This window comes from Sphaerodactylus townsendi, linkage group LG02 (assembly GCF_021028975.2).
Source record: "Sphaerodactylus townsendi isolate TG3544 linkage group LG02, MPM_Stown_v2.3, whole genome shotgun sequence".
NCBI lineage: Eukaryota > Metazoa > Chordata > Lepidosauria > Squamata > Sphaerodactylidae > Sphaerodactylus > Sphaerodactylus townsendi.
The window spans coordinates 15343250-15361810 of NC_059426.1; the positions used below are offsets into that span (position 1 = coordinate 15343250).

The 18561-nt window shown below is 43.8% G+C and overlaps 1 protein-coding gene across 1 annotated transcript in view; it reads right to left on the minus strand.

The window, feature by feature from the left end:
- Positions 1-17834, minus strand: part of CALCRL (calcitonin receptor like receptor) — a 54084-nt gene extending 36250 nt beyond the window's left edge. The window contains exons 1-5 of the mRNA XM_048486347.1: positions 17736-17834; positions 16140-16311; positions 6562-6672; positions 5472-5584; positions 499-590 (exon numbers count right to left, since the gene is read on the minus strand). Of these exons, the coding sequence (XP_048342304.1) occupies positions 499-590; positions 5472-5584; positions 6562-6672; positions 16140-16311; positions 17736-17786 (539 nt within the window). The 5' untranslated portion in view covers positions 17787-17834. The remainder of the gene's footprint in view (positions 1-498; positions 591-5471; positions 5585-6561; positions 6673-16139; positions 16312-17735) is intronic.
- Positions 17835-18561: the final 727 nt, after the last annotated feature.

Genomic DNA, 18561 nt, shown 5'->3' on the forward strand with positions numbered 1-18561 from the left:
TACACAATGGATTTGCTCAGTCAGCATCGTATTCAACTTGTCGACAGAATCATGGCCAAAATATCTGAGAATCAGGATGTTTTTCTTGCTTTCTCTGAAATCACGTCAACAACCAGACCAAGAAGAACTCAAAGTGAACACAATGTCTGATCTCTTTCTTGTACTTTTATTCTTCTGTTCAAGATACAATATGTCTGAAATTGTCGAAGGCTTTCACGGCTGGAATCACTGGGGTGCTGTGTGGTTTCCGGGCTGCATGGCCGTGTTCTAGCAGCATTCTCTCCTGATGTTTCGCCTGCATCTGTGGCTGGCACCTTCAGAGGATCCTCTGAAGATGCCAGCCACAGATGCAGGCGAAACGTCAGGAGAGAATGCTGCTAGAACACGGCCATACAGCCCGGAAACCCCACAGCACCCCATGTCTGAAATTATTGAATTATGTACATAGCTTTCAACCAAAAGGATTAGGTACCGCATGTAAGGAATAGTTCTACTTACTTAAAGTAGGAGAATATGCCAAGGGAAATCAACAGTGAAACAATGGAGAGGCTGTGGCCAATGATAGTGAGATAGTATAAATTCAGAGCTGTCTGCAAGAAGAGACACAAATAAGTGTGAAAACTGGAACGACAGCAAACTGAGCTCTACCTCAACCCCATCCCAAATATTCCATGCATCAGTTGATCAAAAGAAACAGCACACTAATACTCTAGTTCTTTACTCCAGTCCTTTTCCTTTAGTTCTTTACTAATACTCTAGTTCTTCACCTTTAAAAGATTACTAAATTTTAAACTCAAATTCTAAAAATGAAATCGAATCCTTAAAGTTTGGAATCCGTAAAGTTTGGGCTGGAACCAAATCTAGCATTCTTCAACTGAAATAGTTGGTTGATTGGAAGACAACAGGCAACATCTGAGTGACGGCTGAAGATCTCTTGGGATTGTAGCTGACCTTCATGCAACAGCAGTGAGCTCACCCGGAGAAAATGGCTGCTTTACAAGGTGCCCCCTATGACATTTTACCACACTGAAGTCCCTCCCCTCCCTGAGCCTTGCTCTCCTCAGGCTCCACCCACAAAATCTCCTCAGGCTCCACCCACAATATGGAGTTGGCAACTCCATTCCTCCCTCAAAATCTCCTGGTATTTCTAAACCCAGACCTGGCAACCCTAGTGATTCAGCAGCCGGAACTTCTAGCTTTTAAGCACCAAACCTCTTCTTTGCGCTTGATAAGAATTTACAGAGGACCCTTGTGGATTACAAAATCTAATTCATTCACAGCATGTCCATTTACTTTGTTCAGCTAATGAGTGAGCTTTTTTAAAACTCAGGTGTACTGCAGGAAGCATTCTAAAAAGCCGTATGACAGACATGCTAATAAACTGTGGCTGACATACAGGGTTGCTAATTTTCCTTCAGCAGTTTAGGCGAGAGAGTAGTCAATGAGCGCAGATATAAACACGAATGAAACTCCCTGATAGACTCAGACAAGGTAAAGCACTAGTGCAGCAAAACTGGGTCACCTGCAGGCAAATTAGTGGTTTCCAAGTACTTGAGGGGAAATATGGCTTAGTAAACTAACCAAAGGCAAGAAACCCCCTCCCCAGCCCCAGCCCCAAAGATCAGTCTGAAGAAGGGATGGTAATTCAGCAAAACCGAATCACCTTAAAAATAAAAATGAAGCCATATTGGCGGGGGCGGGGGGGGATTTATCAATTAAAAAATCTAAAGCTATTTGATAGAGCTGAATACCCTTGGTGCTGAAACATGATTTGGTGGTGGTGAACGTGATTTCAGATGCTGGAGTCCATCATTCAGTTGAAGTTCTGCCTTCCACGGTTTCACAGGTCTAGGGTAGATTCCCCACTTGCTGAATTGACCTAGGTTCGACCTGGGTTCGACCTTGGTTCTCCCCACAGCCGCTGAGTTCGATGTGGGTTCATCCCAGCTTTGCCCCCTCTAACTGTCAAATTTCCAACTCCACCAGGGAGGTACAACTTTTTCAGCGAACATAGGTCGAACTCAGGTTGAAGCCGGTAAAGTGGGGAATCATCGTTGCCGTGACTCTCCAGTTCAGCCAATCACAGTTCAGTGTTTTGGGCATGCGCAGAACAGGAGACTCGTGGCGGGGATAAGCGTGCCTTTTAAAAAACATTTTCCTGCTTGTATACAAGGCGACGGCCATGCATATAAACAGCAAACGTTTACATGCTGCTTTTAGCTATGTAGAGCACTGCTTTGTGGCTACATTGCCGTTATGTAAAAAAACAAAAACAAAAAAGGGACACAACAACAGCCAATCAGGAACAAGCAGCAAAGAGGCAGCGAGGTGATCCTGCCTTCTGAGCTCGGCTCCAGCAGAACGACCTCGGCTGCTGTGGGGAGTAACAATGGAGTCAACCTAGGTCAGTACTGTTCAGGGACCCAGGTTGAACCTAGGTCAATTCTCAAGTGCGGAATCGACCTAGGTGGACCTGGAAACCAGTGGTAGAGAGAGCAGAGCTTTAACAGAATGCTGGACAGAAGTTATTTTTACCATTCTATTTTTGTTTACATCTACATTACTCCTAGGGAGGAGTCCAGCCGTTTCCTTCTTTTGGGGAGGCTTTTTAATAAATTGGTTATGGGACGCCTGTTGATATTGTATTGACCGCTGTTTTAATGGATTTTAATGGATTTTAGTAAATGTAACAATTGTTTATGTGGTCACTATTGTGATCCTTTGTTATATACTGTATATATACTGACGTTGTTGTGCACCGCCCAGAGCCCCTTGGGGATGGGGCGGTCTACAAATCCAAACAACAAACAAACAAACAAACCCCCCTCCCCCTGGCCAAATCATGGACTTGGGAAATGGTGCGGGGGGGGGGGAGCGCGAGGAGAGATCATAATCTCTTTTTTTCCAGTTAATATTTGAGTTCAAGTTTCAAAACCCGAACAATTTTGGTAAAAAACCAAATAAATTTGATCGGCTTTACCAAAAATTTCCAGGTTTTTAAAACCTGAACCCGAAATATATCAATTTTAAAAGGTTGTGTTCACCCCCTAGTCTGAGGAGAACTGAACAATACAGAATGTGGAAAGCGTACATAAACAGACCCTGTGAACCCATCTGACTGAGTGGACTGTCATTCTAGAGAAACTGCAGGGGGCTTCAAGCTTGAGTCTGCCTTCCAAACTTCAAAACCACCTTTGATTGGCCATGATCCATTATGGTGGCCTATATGTCAGCGGAACAGCTTGAAGATTAGACTAAAAGTGAGATGAAACCTCTCTCTCTTTTTCACCTTCTCCGGAAGGGTTCTTCTCTGGATATTGTTATATGGTTCTAATCCTCCTCATTTTTATTCCCTCGCTTCCCATTTTCACCCATTGTGAAGACTAATGACATAAGCAAACTGCTTAGCAAACGCCTTGCTCCTAAACATAGTGCAATCTAAGAAGGGGTTGTAATAATATGCCTGCTGCCATAGCAAATGGCTGCTTTAGAAGCATTTTGATGAAAAACCAGCAACTGATGAGAGGGTAGTCAACCCCTCAGGTGGCTATAAGGAAAAAAGGGGAGAGCAGTGGTGGAGACCACTCTTTGGTCACGTGGGGGGGTGCAAAATCAGCCCCCCACGTGACCACGAAGTCCTGCTGCCTCGTCGGTTTTGCGTGCCTCAACCCCATCCATGTGTCAATGACATGGGTGGGGTCAGGGCGCTCGAAGACCATGAGGCGGAAGAAAGTCCTGCTGCCTCATTGTCTCCAAGAACCCCTGACCCCGCCCATGTCATTGACACATGGATGGGGTCGAGGCACGCAAAAACGACGAGGCAGCAGGACTTCCTACTGCCTCCAAGGGCCCTCAACCCCACCCATGTCGCCATGGACTCCCCCCTCCCTTCCTTCCCCCCCTGCCGGCTGCACTCCTAGCTGGCAGCCGGCAGTCTCTTCTGACCTCCCCTCCGGGCAGGCCAAAAGAGACTGCAGTCCCGGCATCGGAGACCTGCTTTTATAAGCACCGAGGCTGGGGGTGGGGCTTGGGAAGCAGGAAGTCCCACCCCTTCCTGCTCCCCAAGCCCCACCTCTGGCCTGAGTGCTTATAAAAGCAGGTCTCTGAGGCCAGGACGGCAGTCTTTTCTGGCATGCCCAGAGGGAAGGTCAGAAGGGACTGCAGGCTGCCGGCAGGAAGCCCAGCCAGCAGGGGGAGTCTGGGGGGGAGTTGGGCACCCTAGACCTTGCCCATGTCCATGGTGATATGGGTGGGGTCGAGGGCACCGGCAGTGGGGGGCGGAGCCTGGGGGCATCAGGGGCTAGAGTGGGTGATGGGGAGGCAGAACCTGGGGGGTGTCCCGGAGACAAATTTACCCCTGGTACACCTCTGGGGGAGAGGCACAATGAAAAGCATGTATGCTATATTAATGAAGTTGTGCAAAAATTGGCATGCATTTCAACAGTCAATTATTAATCATCAGAGCAATGTTTATTCATATAGTACAGTTACCAAAGTAAATAACATATGTTTACATTATTGTCAGAGTAAATGTAAGTCTGAACATAAGTTTAAGTATGCTGTGGCCCTTCGCCATCCCCTTTTCCTTCCTTTTGATGTGGTTTGGTATAGCATAGGAAGTTATTGGTGTGTTGTACCTCAAATTTCAGAATGGTGTCAAGTTATGTTAGATATATTATTGGTTTTATTGATTTTTATTGTGCTGGTACATGTTGTAAGCTACCCTAAGCCTTTCTGGGGAAGGGCAGCCTATAAAACTAATAAAGCAAACTAAACTGAAACATCTTAGGCTTACAAGGAAGTACCAGTCAGCTGCCAAGAAAATCGAGGAATTTCATGGCTAGTCCAAATTCAATAGCTTCATTATTTTTTCATGGTAGAGATCTGTGTGATCCCTAACGCTTTGCTAGAGACCCCAGCCCTGATTGGATGAACCTATTCTTTACAGAATACAAGGCTATCTGCTCACTTGTAAAGAACCATAAATAGGCTGATTAAATAAAACTGTTAACCAGGTATACTTTGTATCAGAAAAAGATGTTGGTACCGTCACTTAAGGTGCAGTGGTCGAGAAAATTGTACTCTTCTGCATTAGAATATAGTCCCAAACAAATATGAGAATTATCATTCATTTTTAAGTGCTGCCTTTGTGCATTATTGAGCATGGTACTTTGCTACAGGAGCATTTATAGTTCATTGTAGGGCTAGGTAGCACTAGGACCCAGGCAGAGCATTCTACTGCAAAGAAGGTCCAGTACGTTGACATCTGTGATGGAGAAATATACAACCCTACAAACATCTTTTTTTTTGGAGATAGGCTATAGTTAAAACTCATTGCAATACAATCTTAACAAATTTAGCAGAAATGAAAAATGCAAGATTGCATATTTGAGCTTCTGGTGACAAACTCTACAGTGATTATACACTTTAAAATATTCTTCCTGGTAACAAGTATTCTTTAAAAAAATTACCTGTAGTTTCATAGTTACTCCTATGGTACACAGTGTGTAGTTTGTCCACGTTCTGTTACTTTCCGGATGTACAAACCACTGCCCACTTGGGTCACAGCTTTTAATAACTTTTTCTACAGTTGGACAGAATAAAGAGAAGGGGTGGGGGGGCAACAGTCAATGCATATGTTTCTCAACATGTATTAGAGTGTGTGTGCATATGTGTGTGTGTGTGTGTGTGTGTATGTACACACACTAATACCAAACAGTGTTGCATTTACTTCAGCAGAAAAAGTGAAATGTGCATGTCGCAAGATTACTTAGTTCACTAATCATTAAATACTAATTGCCAATGTTTGGTAGGTTTGGCAACTCCTGGAGATTTGGGAGATGGAGCTTGGAGAAGAAAGCATTTGGGGAGGGAACCTCAGCAGGGTTTCATGCCATAGAATCCACCCACCTAAGCAGTCATGTTCTCAAAGGCAATTTATCTCTATTATCTGAAGATCAGGTATAATTCTATGAGATCTCCAGATCCCACCTGGAGGTTGGCAGCTTGGGGAGAACCCATGACTCAGTGGCAATCTGCCTTCCATGCAGAAAGTCCCAGTCTCAATCCCCGGCATCTCCGGTTCAAGGAACTCAGACTGGAATTGAACTAGCCATTAATCTAGATGCAGAGTTTGAACCATTGGAAGTTATTCTACAAAAGACCACAGAATCTTTGGCTGATTCCGCATGGGCCAAAAACAGCAGTGTGAAAACAATGTGAAAATGGTGTAAAGGGGTTTAAAATGGTGTAAAAGGGTTTATACTGTTTTCACACCGTTTTCACACCGCTGTTTTTGGCCCATGCGGAATCAGCCTTTGTTCTTAACAGTCTCAGTGAGAACTGTTTAGTTATCATAAACTGCAGCTCTCTTCTTATTTCTTAAAATAATCTTGTATGCTCTTTTTCTTTCCATCACTGCCCCCTTTTTTATTACATACCTGGAAAAAAATAACATTTAGTCCAGCATTTGAGTAAACACTGTACTTGTAGTTTTGATTTCATTTCTTGTTTGTTTATCAAATGAAACTGTTACCCATGACTAAATCTTTTAACATTTACCTGACGGGTCGAAGTCCTGAAAGTAATCAGGGCAGTTCTGCACCAAATCGTTTCCTGCTGCCGCGCTGTCCCAACATAACCACCCATCCCATGTTCTGTTGCAGTGTGGACCTAGAAAAATAAAGAAATCCGGTAGGGAAGCATTTTGGCACAATTTAACCAAGGATCTGTAAGTGAACATATCTTCCAAGGAAAAAACAAGCCCAGAACCAAATTTACAAAAAGAATCCATGACTAGTCTATTAAAGATTTCATCCATGTACATTTGCCAATAATCACCATATATTAAAACTCAGTTCTAGGTCTTCTGACATAGCCCATAAACATAAACTTGGGCATGACCACAAAACAGAATTCCTTTTCTTTTATTATTAAACTCATATAACCAATGGTCTTGAACATAAAGTAATACATAAGAATACAGAAGAAGAAGAAGAAGAAGAAGAAGAAGAAGAAGAAGAAGAAGAAGAAGAAGAAGAAGAAGAAGAAGAAGAAGAAGAAGAAGAAGAAGAAGAAGAAGAAGAAGAAGAAGAAGAGTTTGGATTTATATCCCCCCTTTCTCTCCTGCAGGAGACTCAAAGGGGCTGACAATCTCCTTGCCCTTCCCCCTCACAACAAACACCCTGTGAGGTGGGTGGGGCTGAGAGAGCTCCGAGAAGCTGTGACTAGCCCAAGGTCACCCAGCTGGCATGTGTGGGAGTGTACAGGCTAATCTGAATTCCTTAGATAAGCCTCCACAGCTCAGGCGGCAGAGCTGGGAATCAAACCCGGTTCCTCCAGATTAGATACACGAGCTCTTAACCTCCTACGCCACTGCTGCTCCTACATAAAACATAGAAGTGCATTTGTACTAATCCTAGCAGCTTCAGTTATTGAGCAGACATAAGATTTCCAAATAAGATTATAATTGAACATGACTCCCAAATATTTAAAATTGCCACCTGCTGCATTTTCCCTCCCTTGACAGTCAAGACTTTCTGCCTAGAGCAAGACCTTTATGAAAAGACCATTATTTTAGATTTATCAAAATTTACAGATAGCCCTTTGATTACAGAAATCAATGTCTTTAATGCCTCACTTCTGATCTAGACAACAGCACCATGTCATCTGTATCAGGGGTTTCCTGACCAGCCAATATAGGTGCATGCAGTTGTGAATTTTTAAAAATGTTTTGCCATGTTTTTAAATAACGTTTGTTATCCAATAGGTGCACGTAGTGCTAATTTTTGGAGATAAAAGGTCATGTCATTTATGAAGATTAAAAAGTAGGTAGGCTAGGAAACAACCTTGTTAGGGAAATGGAGCCAGTTAGTTGGCCCTCCAATCTGCCTTGAATTTGTGCTGCTGGGTTCTCATACAGGCCCTTTCCACACAAAACTTTAAAAACATTTTTGACAGGAAATAAAATATTTCCTCTGTGTTGTTCCACATTGTTTTTTTACCATTACATCCCAAAAATGTTTTATTTCCAGCCTCAAAATGTTTCAAAACAATTTCCTTTTAAAAGGATTCTTTATTTGAAATGTTTTCAAAATGTCTCCAGTTGGAAAACACCCATATTTATTATGTTTTCTAGGCCTCTGTGCTGTCCCATTTCTCCTCAGCATCACTTTCTGAGTTCATTCCACTTACCCTTACAATTTCATCAATTCGGGGGGGGGGGGGTTTGTTTGAGGGGGTAATCTTTAAAGTATTCTCCTATACCTCGATTCTACATTATATAGAGTATCGCAGTGAGAGGATGTGAAGCAGTGATTCAACAACTACTTCAAAAAGAGAGAGAGAAAATATGTAATGGCAGCCATTAATCATTTTGAGGGGTTGAGTGTGGATGTACATCATGGAAAAGGGGGTGGGGGGAGAAAATGATTTAGAAACATTTTAGGAGATTTTAGCAGAAAGAATCACAATTTTAAAATTAGTCAAAGAAGCCTTTTATCAAATGTTAGGTTAGCCAGTTTAGCCCGAAGACAAGATCTTGGAACTGAGTTAAAAGCATCCTTTAGATCCATAAATGCTACATAAAAAGGGCCTCCTGAAAAGAGGAGTATTTGTCAGCTAAATGGTATAGTGTGAGACAGATCCAAAACTGAAACACCCCTCCTAAGTCATACTTGTTCACAGATTCTGTGAACACAGATTCTGAATCCACCCACAAAATACACAGCCACAAAATGGCTGTGTAAAACTTATCTATTGTTGACAGCAAACTTAATTTAAAAATGGTCCCATCCAAATGAAAAAGAGCTCCTTACTAGACTGGAAGTTGGATTCTCAGTGGCTTCCAGATCAATATATCATGATAAATGTGTAGCAACCAGCTTCACACTGAAAATGAGTGGCCACAGCTCTGTGGCAAAGCATTTGTGTGGCAAGCAGAAGATCCCAGGTTCAATTCCTAGCATCTCTAGTTAAAGACATTCCTGTATAGCAGGTGTTAGAATTAGGAGAAAGGGCCTTTCTCTGCCTGAGTTCTGAGCAGAAACTTGAAGAGCTAGATGGACCAGTGGTCTGATTCATTCTTTTGTATGTTCCTCTTATCTCCAGTATGTGCATCACAAAATGAAGAGGGCTGGTATAGCCTATTCCTGCATGTTACCTTTTATATTTTCCATAAATGAGGCTTCTTGCTTTCATGAAACTGTACATGGGGACAGCAATACAACATAGTCCAAAGCTTTCGCTATAATCCTAACTCTGGATGATCCAGTTTCCACTGGCAGGGGCCCCAAGAGTATGTGTATCACAGACTAGGAATTTTCTTACTGTTCCTCACAATCATGTAAATAGTTTCAGGAGAGTAGCTGTGTTGATCCACAATAGAAGAGCCAGATCAGAGTCCAGGATCACCTTTCAAGAGTCAAAGCTTGGAAATTTCTGATGAAGGGTGCTCGGATTCTTGAAAGATTATATCTTGGAAAACTTCTTGGTCTTTAAGGTGCTCCTGGACTTAAATCTAGTTCTTTTGGAGTCATGTAATTATTCAGTTCTCAAATGAAATTCAAGCAGGTAAACTGTGGGGCTGGATCCAGTGATCTGTCAGCAGGATGCTCCAGCAGATTATGAGATTCCTCCCGTTCCCTTTCCCCAGCAGTCCTTTTTTATGCTGAAAAACTTGATTCCTGGGGTTACTAGGCTGCATTTCAGATTGGGAAGGAGGCAAAAGTTGATAATGACCAGAGCTGACTCGGCTCAGCTTCCAAGATTGGAGAAGACTGGGCTAGCCTGAGCCCTCCAAGTCATGGTGATGGAAAAGATAGGGGTTTAATTGTACACTTTCCCCCTCCCAGTGCAGTCCTTGGACCCACATGAAATCATGTAGGTCTCATAACACCAAGAATCACCTTTCCAGGATTGGAAAGAGATCCTGGGGGTGGGGAGGGGCGAATAAGGGACAGATCTATTATCCTTTATTTTCTTTATTTGCCTTTTCTTTATTTGCCTTTTCTCCAAACAGGCTCAGGGCAGCTTACAACAGAGAATTAACAACATCATAAGCGATCTCACAATAAAACCCATACAATTACCATAAAATTCCAATAATAACTCGATGCCATTAAATCGAAGGATGAATTCGCCCATGAATCATGAATCCAACTCATATTCTTTTCGTTAACTGAATGGTGTTCCAATTTTATGCCTCTATGCCAACTGTCTATTTGAAATCATGATGTAGACCCATGGTGGCAAACCTATGGCACTCCAGATGTTCATGAACTACAATTCCCATCAGCCCCTGCCAGCATGGCCAATTGATGGGAATTGTGGTCCATGAACATCTGGAGTGCCATAGATTCGCCACCAATGATGTAGACAGTCACTTTTAAAAATAGTGTCCACGGAGGCAACCCAAAAGTTGGTTGCCCAGCCTCTGTGCATATCTGAGCAAATATCTTCAGCGCTCTTTTTAGCCCCACTCTCGTCAATGATAATACAACAGCATCATCGGCATACATGAGAATGGCTATACTCTTATCAGCGGTAAGGATAGGTGCATGAGTATCTTTCTTATGAAACCCTGTTATTAATGTGTTGACATAAAAGTTAAACAAGTGGGGTGCTAGAAGGCACCCTTGCCTTACACCTTTCTGAGTAGAGATGGGTGCCGTTAGATGACCTTTGTGTGAGAACCTTACCTGTATGGTCGTGTCCTCATGTAACTTGACAATTAAGTGGAGAAGGCGTCTATCGATATTAGTTTCTGATAACTTTGTCCAAAGCCGACTACGAGTTACATTGTCAAATGCAGCTTTAAGATCAACGAAAGCTGCATAGGTTGCCCAGCCTGGGGTTTAAGGAAAGGTGAACTTGCCAGTGGGCCAACAAGTCCAACCACAATTAAGAGTAGCGGCTCACAATTTCTTTACTTCACTTGTGTAGAATGGTATGGGTTTTTACAGCAGGTAGGGACAGACAGCCCTATCGAGCAGGGTGTCCAATTGGCCTGGTATGCCACAGCAAGATCTCAACCAGCTTCAAATCATTATTCACTGTGCTCTCAGCCAAAGCCAACAGGTTGCCTTGCACTATCTGATAAATCTCCTGTTACAATAGGCTGGAATCATCTCCAGGAGGCTCAGGATTTTTGCATTTTTTTGTTGCTCCAGCCAAACCAGAATTGCTTTTCAGGTAATAGGCTATGTTTCTACAAAGAGTCTCCCTGGGGGCAAACAAGGTCTTAATTCACTTTAATCTGCTTTCTGCTTGCATGATACCGTGGAAAGAAAAGGATGGAACGAACATTTGTCCAGTTTGCACGCTAATGTGTCAGCGCCAGCCGATTTAAGCAACACAGAAGCAAAGCACTTCAATTGAGGCTTTGGGAATATCTGCTTCTTTCTAAAATTCTTGTGGTTGCTTTTGATGCCTAGAACACACTCAAAACAGTCTGCAACAAAATAAAGTAACAAAACAAAGGGGGGAAGTATCTTTAAAAGCTACCAAAGATGCTAAAAAACAAAGATTGGGAGCAATGCCTAATCCAATTCAGCAAACAACTGAAGCACCAGAAAGACCTACTGTTGATGGCTAAAGCAACGCAGGAAAGATACTGTCAAAAGGCAGAATTCCAAGGGACATGTGCTATAACTGATGAACAACTGTGCCTTGTCCCAAGAAGATTACAGAACTGACACTCAATGTACTCCTTTCACGTTATTTCCTTCAAAAATTGATGCGTGAAAAGGGCATTGCAACTACATTTGTTGATGCTTGAAATCTCTCTTCTCCACTTCATGCAGGCTGAGGGTACTCTTTGTCCTTCAGGTAGAATTCTCACTCTTGGTTCCATTCCACAAGGAAAAGACTGGGGCCCTTTCCGCACAGGCCTAATACGGCTCCCTGGGGACGGCAAAAATGCTGTTCCTAGGGAGCCGTTCGCACTAGAAGAGCAGCTGCTTGCATGCAGCGCTGCCCGAGCTGGTCGCGAAGCCGCCCGTTTTCCACTACCTTGCTTACTTCGGCGAGAGTTTACGAGGAAAAAATGGCGGCTTTTTTGAGCAATAGCTGTCGTCGCGAACGACGGCGGCTTCGAAGGCGCCTTCCCACTCCCCAGCCATGTCTGGTCAACCTACCTGCTCTCGCGGCCCTCTGGCAGCGTCGCCCGAGGCCTGAGGGACCAACCTCTGCCCTCGCGACTCCGGAACAGTCAGCGCAGGAGTAGGGGGGTGTGTCCCTGGCCCGGCGACATGCGGGAGAGGAGCCATGAGAGAGAAACAGAGTAGGTCGACAGGACGACGGCGCACCGCAGCGCCGTCGTCCCGGTAGGTTCCGGTACCGTTCATGCGAATGGTACCAGAGGGGTTGGGTCGGCGTCATGTACGCCGACCCAACCCCTACCGTGGCCATGCGGAAACAGCCTGGGTTTCAAAAGTTACTTGGACAATTGACCTGCTCAGCTTCTCCAGTCTGGTTCTTCACAGAGACCGTGACCTTCCTGTACTCTTTTGCATTGCAAGGCTAGCCCTTTTTCAGACATCACAACCACGTTACTCTAAGATGGTGCAGCGGCGGGAGCTTCGTTTGTGAGCTCCTGTCTGTGTAGTTTTCAAGCAGCATTTTAGTAAGGGCTAGAGATTTGAAGAAGCAACTTGTGGAAAGTCTGAACATTATTTAGACGTGTATCCTTTTCAGGTTATTCACTGTCCCAAAAAAATTCTGGTACTGAATGTGTTGGCCTGAGGTGGAACCATGAAGAGAGTTTCTCAGCCTGGCTGGTGAAACAGCACTCCAAAAGATTCCCTCTGAACTTCTTAAAGGTGATTGAGGGCTGCATTGGTTACCGGTTGAATTCCGAATAGTTTTCAAGGTGTTGGTGTTAACCTTTAAGGCCTTGCGCGGACTGGGACCTCCGTACCTGCGGGACCGTCTTGCCCCATATGTCCCGAATCGGCCCCTGCGTTCAGCAGAGGTCAATCTGCTGGTGATCCCTGGTCCCTCAATGATGCGGCTGGCCTCCACCCGGGCCAGAGCCTTTACAGCTCTGGCCCCCGCCTGGTGGAATGCTCTTCCTCCAGCTATGAAGGCCCTGCGGAATCTTAATGAGTTCCACAGGGCCTGCAAGACCAAGCTGTTCCACAGGGCCTTTGGAGAGGCTGGCCGCTGATGCCCCCCCTTTATAACATCTGATGATCCTGCCGTCCCCCCCTCTTTTAGGGGATTTGTTAGTAGGACGCCATCTGTTGTGCTTGGTATTGATTCGCTGCATTTTAATGCGGTCTGGTTTTAATATGTATAAAGCCATCTTTTTAATTAATTCTGATATTTATCAATTTTAAATTGTGCTCTATTTCTATGTTCTGTTGTTCACCGCCCTGAACCCTCCGGCGGTATACAAGTATAATTAATTAATTGATTGATTGATTACTTAATTGATTGATTGATTGATTGATTAAAATATTGGAGTTCTTCAGACTGTTAATTTTGGAGGAATCTCAACGTCCATGCTGATGTAGCTACCTCCTTGCAAGCTGTGAACTTAGCGTCTTCCGTGGCAGCCCTAGTACTTTCTCAAATAGTTTCAGGCCCCACAAGTGTAGGGAGTCATCTTTGCCATGGGGATAGCTATGAATCTGACTCCTATTGAGCACTATGGTCAGACTACTTTGATCTGAAGGTCCATTTTGGTATTCAAGCTTGCCTGCAGAGACTAATTGGTTCCAGAAAGCTCTGCGGGATCTGATACCTCCCAGCAACTCATAGGAGGTGCTAATCCAGGACTGGCAGAGACTCTTGGAACCCTTTGACATGACTGCTTCCCAACATCCTCTTCGTCCTCTGAGGAGGAGGAAACAGGAGTTTAGATGTGTCATGCCTCCACAGAGGCTTTTGTTATTTCCCCATTAAGCTTCAGTTTCCCCATAATTAGCATGGGTTAGGTCATTCTAAAGTCTTCTAAGGGAGGGAATTTTAGTTAGCCCCTGTCCCTTTAAGACATTTCCCAAGAGGAATTCTTCCTTCTTTACCCAGCAATCCCCTGTTTTAGCTCTAGCCAGTCAGTCAGGGCGAGGTGCCAAGAGTAGCTGGAGACTGTAATATTCATGACGTATATGGTGGTCCATAGTAGTCTATGGTGATCTATAGAGCACAAGTTAAGGTTAACAGCAATTAGAACCAGACGAAGACTGAAGGAACTAAAAGGAAGCAAGGTACAGTGGACTTTCTTGAAAGCAACCAAGAGAAGACACAGCCTACAGCTTCAAATCTGCTCAAGACACGCAAGTACTTTGATTTAGACAGACCCAAGGGAGGAGTTAAGGTCTTAATTCTCCTAAGTAATAAACCTATTGTGTGAATTGTTGAACCTGGCTTGTGTCTCCCCCACTCTGTCCTAGCCAAGTACAGGGCACCAAAAACAGATTCACTTGGGAGGCACAAGAAGATGACTAAAGCAGGTTTGGCGGAATACTCATCACAAATCTGCAAGAGCATCTTATATGACATTTAGGACATCCTATGAGAAGGCAGTGAAGGTCACTAAAAGGGAGTGCTATGTGACCTCCATCAGTGGCTTAGCGCTAAGGGGACGGGGGGGCACACAATGCACTGGGCACACGCAGGTGTGGGGGCGTGGCGGGGCGTTCCAGGGCGAAGTGCATCAGTTATTCCCTCCCTCCTTTTGCCCCTCTGCCTGGTATATTTTACACTGCCACGAGAGTACTGATCCACTAGAAAACTGATATTAATGTTGGTAATATGGGATTTTAATGGTAATTTATGATGTATGCTGCCTTGAATCCAGCCTGGCCTGGACAGGGTGGGTTAGAAATAAAAAAAAAACCCAAACCAATAAATACATTATACACCAGGAGATGGCAAATGCATGTTGATCCTCCCACTGTACAAAGTTGTCATATTGTGTGGCGATTTTCAGCTTCAGTACAGAAAATGCTGAACCTAGAAGGTAAGGGTTCCACAGCATATACCCGTGGTGGCGAACCTTTGGCACTCCAGATGTTGTGGACTACAATTCCCATAAGCCCCTGCCAGTATGGCCAATTGGCAGGGGCTGATGGGAATTGTAGTCCATAACATCTGGAGTGCCAAAGGTTCGCCACCACTGGCATATACCGAGACTATAGTGGAAAGCATCCTCAAGTTGCAGCAAACCTATGGTGCCCCCTGTGTGGTTTGCAAGGCAAGAGATATTCAGAGATGGTTTGCCATTGTCTGTTTTTACATAGAAGTCATGGACTTCCTTGTAAATCTCCCATTCAAACAGAGGTGGGATCCAGCAGGTTCTCACCAGTTCCCGAGAATGGGTTACTAATTATTTGTGTGTGCCGAGAGGGGGTTACTAATTGGGTCTGCTTTTCCGTTAGAAATCCCATTAGGTCCAAAAATCATAAAGTCCTGTTGTTTCCTATGTGGCTGGTTAGCGAAGGTAGAAAACGGGATAATTATCCCTGTTGGGCTGTTTTAAAAACATGTTTTAGAAATATGGTAAAGTTCCTTGTTTCAAGAAAGTATCCTTCTTTTGATTCCTAGAAACAAAATTAAGTATTTGAAAGTATTAAGTATTTGACAGGCAGTCAATTAGAGGAGAAGTAGTTGTTTCTGTTGGCAGTAGACGATAGGACTTGCTATAGTGAGTTTAAATTATGGACAGAAAGATACCAGCTGGAAATTAGGAACTTTTTTTTACAGTAAGAGTTTTTTACAGTAACAGAAATTATTAATGCCATGCCCCGGAATGCCCGGCCACGCCCCCGTCATGCCCCGCCCAGCCCCATTGGCGCTACGCCACTGTTTGAATCCCACCACCATGGGAACCTGTTACTAAAATTTTTGGATCCCACCACGGCATTCAAGTACTAACAAAGGCCAAATCTGATTACCTTCCAAGATCTAACGGGATTGGGCCAGTCTGGGCCATCCAGGTCAGAGCATACCAAGACTATGCAAACATGCAAAATGCAGACATTGGCCATTTCAGACAACATGAAAATTAGAAGTATCAGAAGATCAGCATGCAGCGGGCACTCCACTGCAGCAATACGTTCACATTAAGCGCGGCTGAACCGCCTGAAAAGGGCCAGTCTCCATTTCTATTTGCAGCGTTACAAAAAATCTTCCTTTACCTTCAATTGTGTTAGCAGGAGCTTGCATAATTTTTTGGTAGCATTCATACTGCGCCGTCATAATCTTGTTACTCGTTACGCCCAATGAATGGAGATTATGTTCTAGCCCCTCGAGGCCAGGGTCATCTGTCAAATTCAGATGCCCTTCTTCTGGGACTGCCGCGATAGAATCCTGAAGAGAAAACAGAGATACGCTGCAAATTGACACAGTTGGGAGCAGGGGTCTCCAGTTGGATTAACTGGTTTTAAGCAATTATAAAAGGATGTCTCTGCCCTTCTGATTATTCGGTTGGCAGATTAATTTTTTAAGTGAATTAATTTTACAAACCTGTCTCTCACAGGCATCACCTGACCACACGCAAATCACCTGAAAACGCAGCTGGTTTTGTGTTAAATTCTCCAAGACAGCTGTTTGTATTCAGATGAAAATTTAGGCAAATTTAAACCACGAAATTAAGCCCCACAACTAAAATATCTTCCATCTGTTAAGAGTTTTAGCTGTGAGGAAAATAATTTGGTCTGCCGAGTTTAAAATCATTTTAGGGATTAAACTTGAAATTTGCTTTGTTTTAGAAAAGAAAAACAACAAATTACCAACAAGAGATTGCTTGCAATGACTGGACATAATTAATCGATTTATACAACTTGCTATCTTTTGTATTAAGAAAACAGTCCAAATGAAGTGTGTTTTGTGGGGAGGTAGTAGCATGACAAGCAATAAAAATTATTTTAAGGGCACTCCTAAGCAAGTTTACTCAGATGTAAGTCTCACTAAGCTCAATGGGGTTTACTTCCTAGTAAGTGTGCTTAGGAGTGCAGCTACTCTTTTACCTAGGAAAGTAAAGAAATAATTATTTGACAGGAAAATGGAATGGATTTAGAGACATAGGGGCTTTCCCCACTGACAGAGTTGTACTGGTTTCTACCTAGGTTTGCCTCAGTGAATCCCCACTGCCACCGAGCTCAACATTATTTTGTCTCAGTTATGAACTACATCCCTGTCGCAGTTATGAACTACACTTTTCTGCCGGAACAAGGTCGATACCGCTTCAAAGCTTCAAAGTGGGGAAGCATCGAAACGACACCTCATCCGTTCAACCAATCACGAGCTGCTTTTGTGGCATGCGCAGAACAGGAGAGTCATGGCAGGCAGAAAGCGCTTGTAACTATAAACTGTAAAAACTGTTTAAAAAAGAACGCTCCCGTTTCCTGCCGTAACACAAGCGCCCATCACAATCGAGGAGCGAAACAGGCACCAAGATGATCCTGCCCACTTAGCTCGGTTCCAGGGGGCCAACTCAGTTGCTGTGGGGACAGCCTGGAATCGCCCTCCACTGAAGGGAACTGAGTCGACCTTAGCTCCCTTCTGTAGTGGGGAAAGCCTCATAGATGGCTTTCCTCAGAAAACCAGCTTCTGCCATTACCAAATAGCTGTCCAGAAAAGAACAGTAAATAATTATGGGAGAGACAAAAGAATGTTGGAGGGCAGAGAGAAGAGGCATTTTCTCTTGCCTTTCTTTTTTGAGTACTGAATCATATTGAATCAAAATAGTCCCTCATAAGAGTAATTTGAGATCCTGCAGATATGATACTTACCAGGGTTACAGCTAGGAGGAGGAGCAGCCGTGTGGTCCAGCTGGTCTCCATCACTAAATCTGTGCAATGTAGTTTAATGATACGGTGGAGCTGAAATTTAAAAAGAAAAGCTATTAATAATCTTTGTGCAATCCAGTCCTTTACAGCAGTGGGGTCCAGCCCTGCTTTACAGCTTTGTTGCAACAAACTAATATTCAAGTTGCCTACTGTAAGGAGGAAAATGACCCCGTGAGTGGGTCAAATCCATAGGCTTCTGTTCAGTATTGACACCCCACACATACATTTCTCTTCTTCCAAGCCAAAGCACCAGTCTGCTTTGCACTGACTTTCCAAAGTCCTGGCAGAGAAAAGTCTTTTCAGATACAACAGAGAAAAGGTGTTTTGAAAACATTTCCAGAACCAAAGGAGAGGGTGGGACAAAGCGGAACTCCACAAGGAAATGCTTTATTTTCATTCTGAAGATGTCGTAGATGGCCTATGCGGAGAAGGCCAGTGTGAATGAACTTACAATCGTGGCAAAAAAGACACACACTTTTTAATAATAATGAAAACTACCTGTGAAACCAAGTCACTTAAGCCTATCTAGTCTAATGTATACTACTTCTCTCCCTGGACCCGGCCACTTGCCTGCTCCCAGCCCAACATGCAAGTTGCCCCAAAGGATAACTCAGCCAAAACCAGATTTTCTTTCCTCCTGATCTCCACAAAAGCTGTATAGTTTGAAAAAAAAGCGCTCCTCTTTTTCAGTCCTGATTCCAACCCTCTATCTGTGAAGCGTTTTCTCCAGCAGGGGTCCCAACATAAGAGAATAAGAACTAGCCTGCTG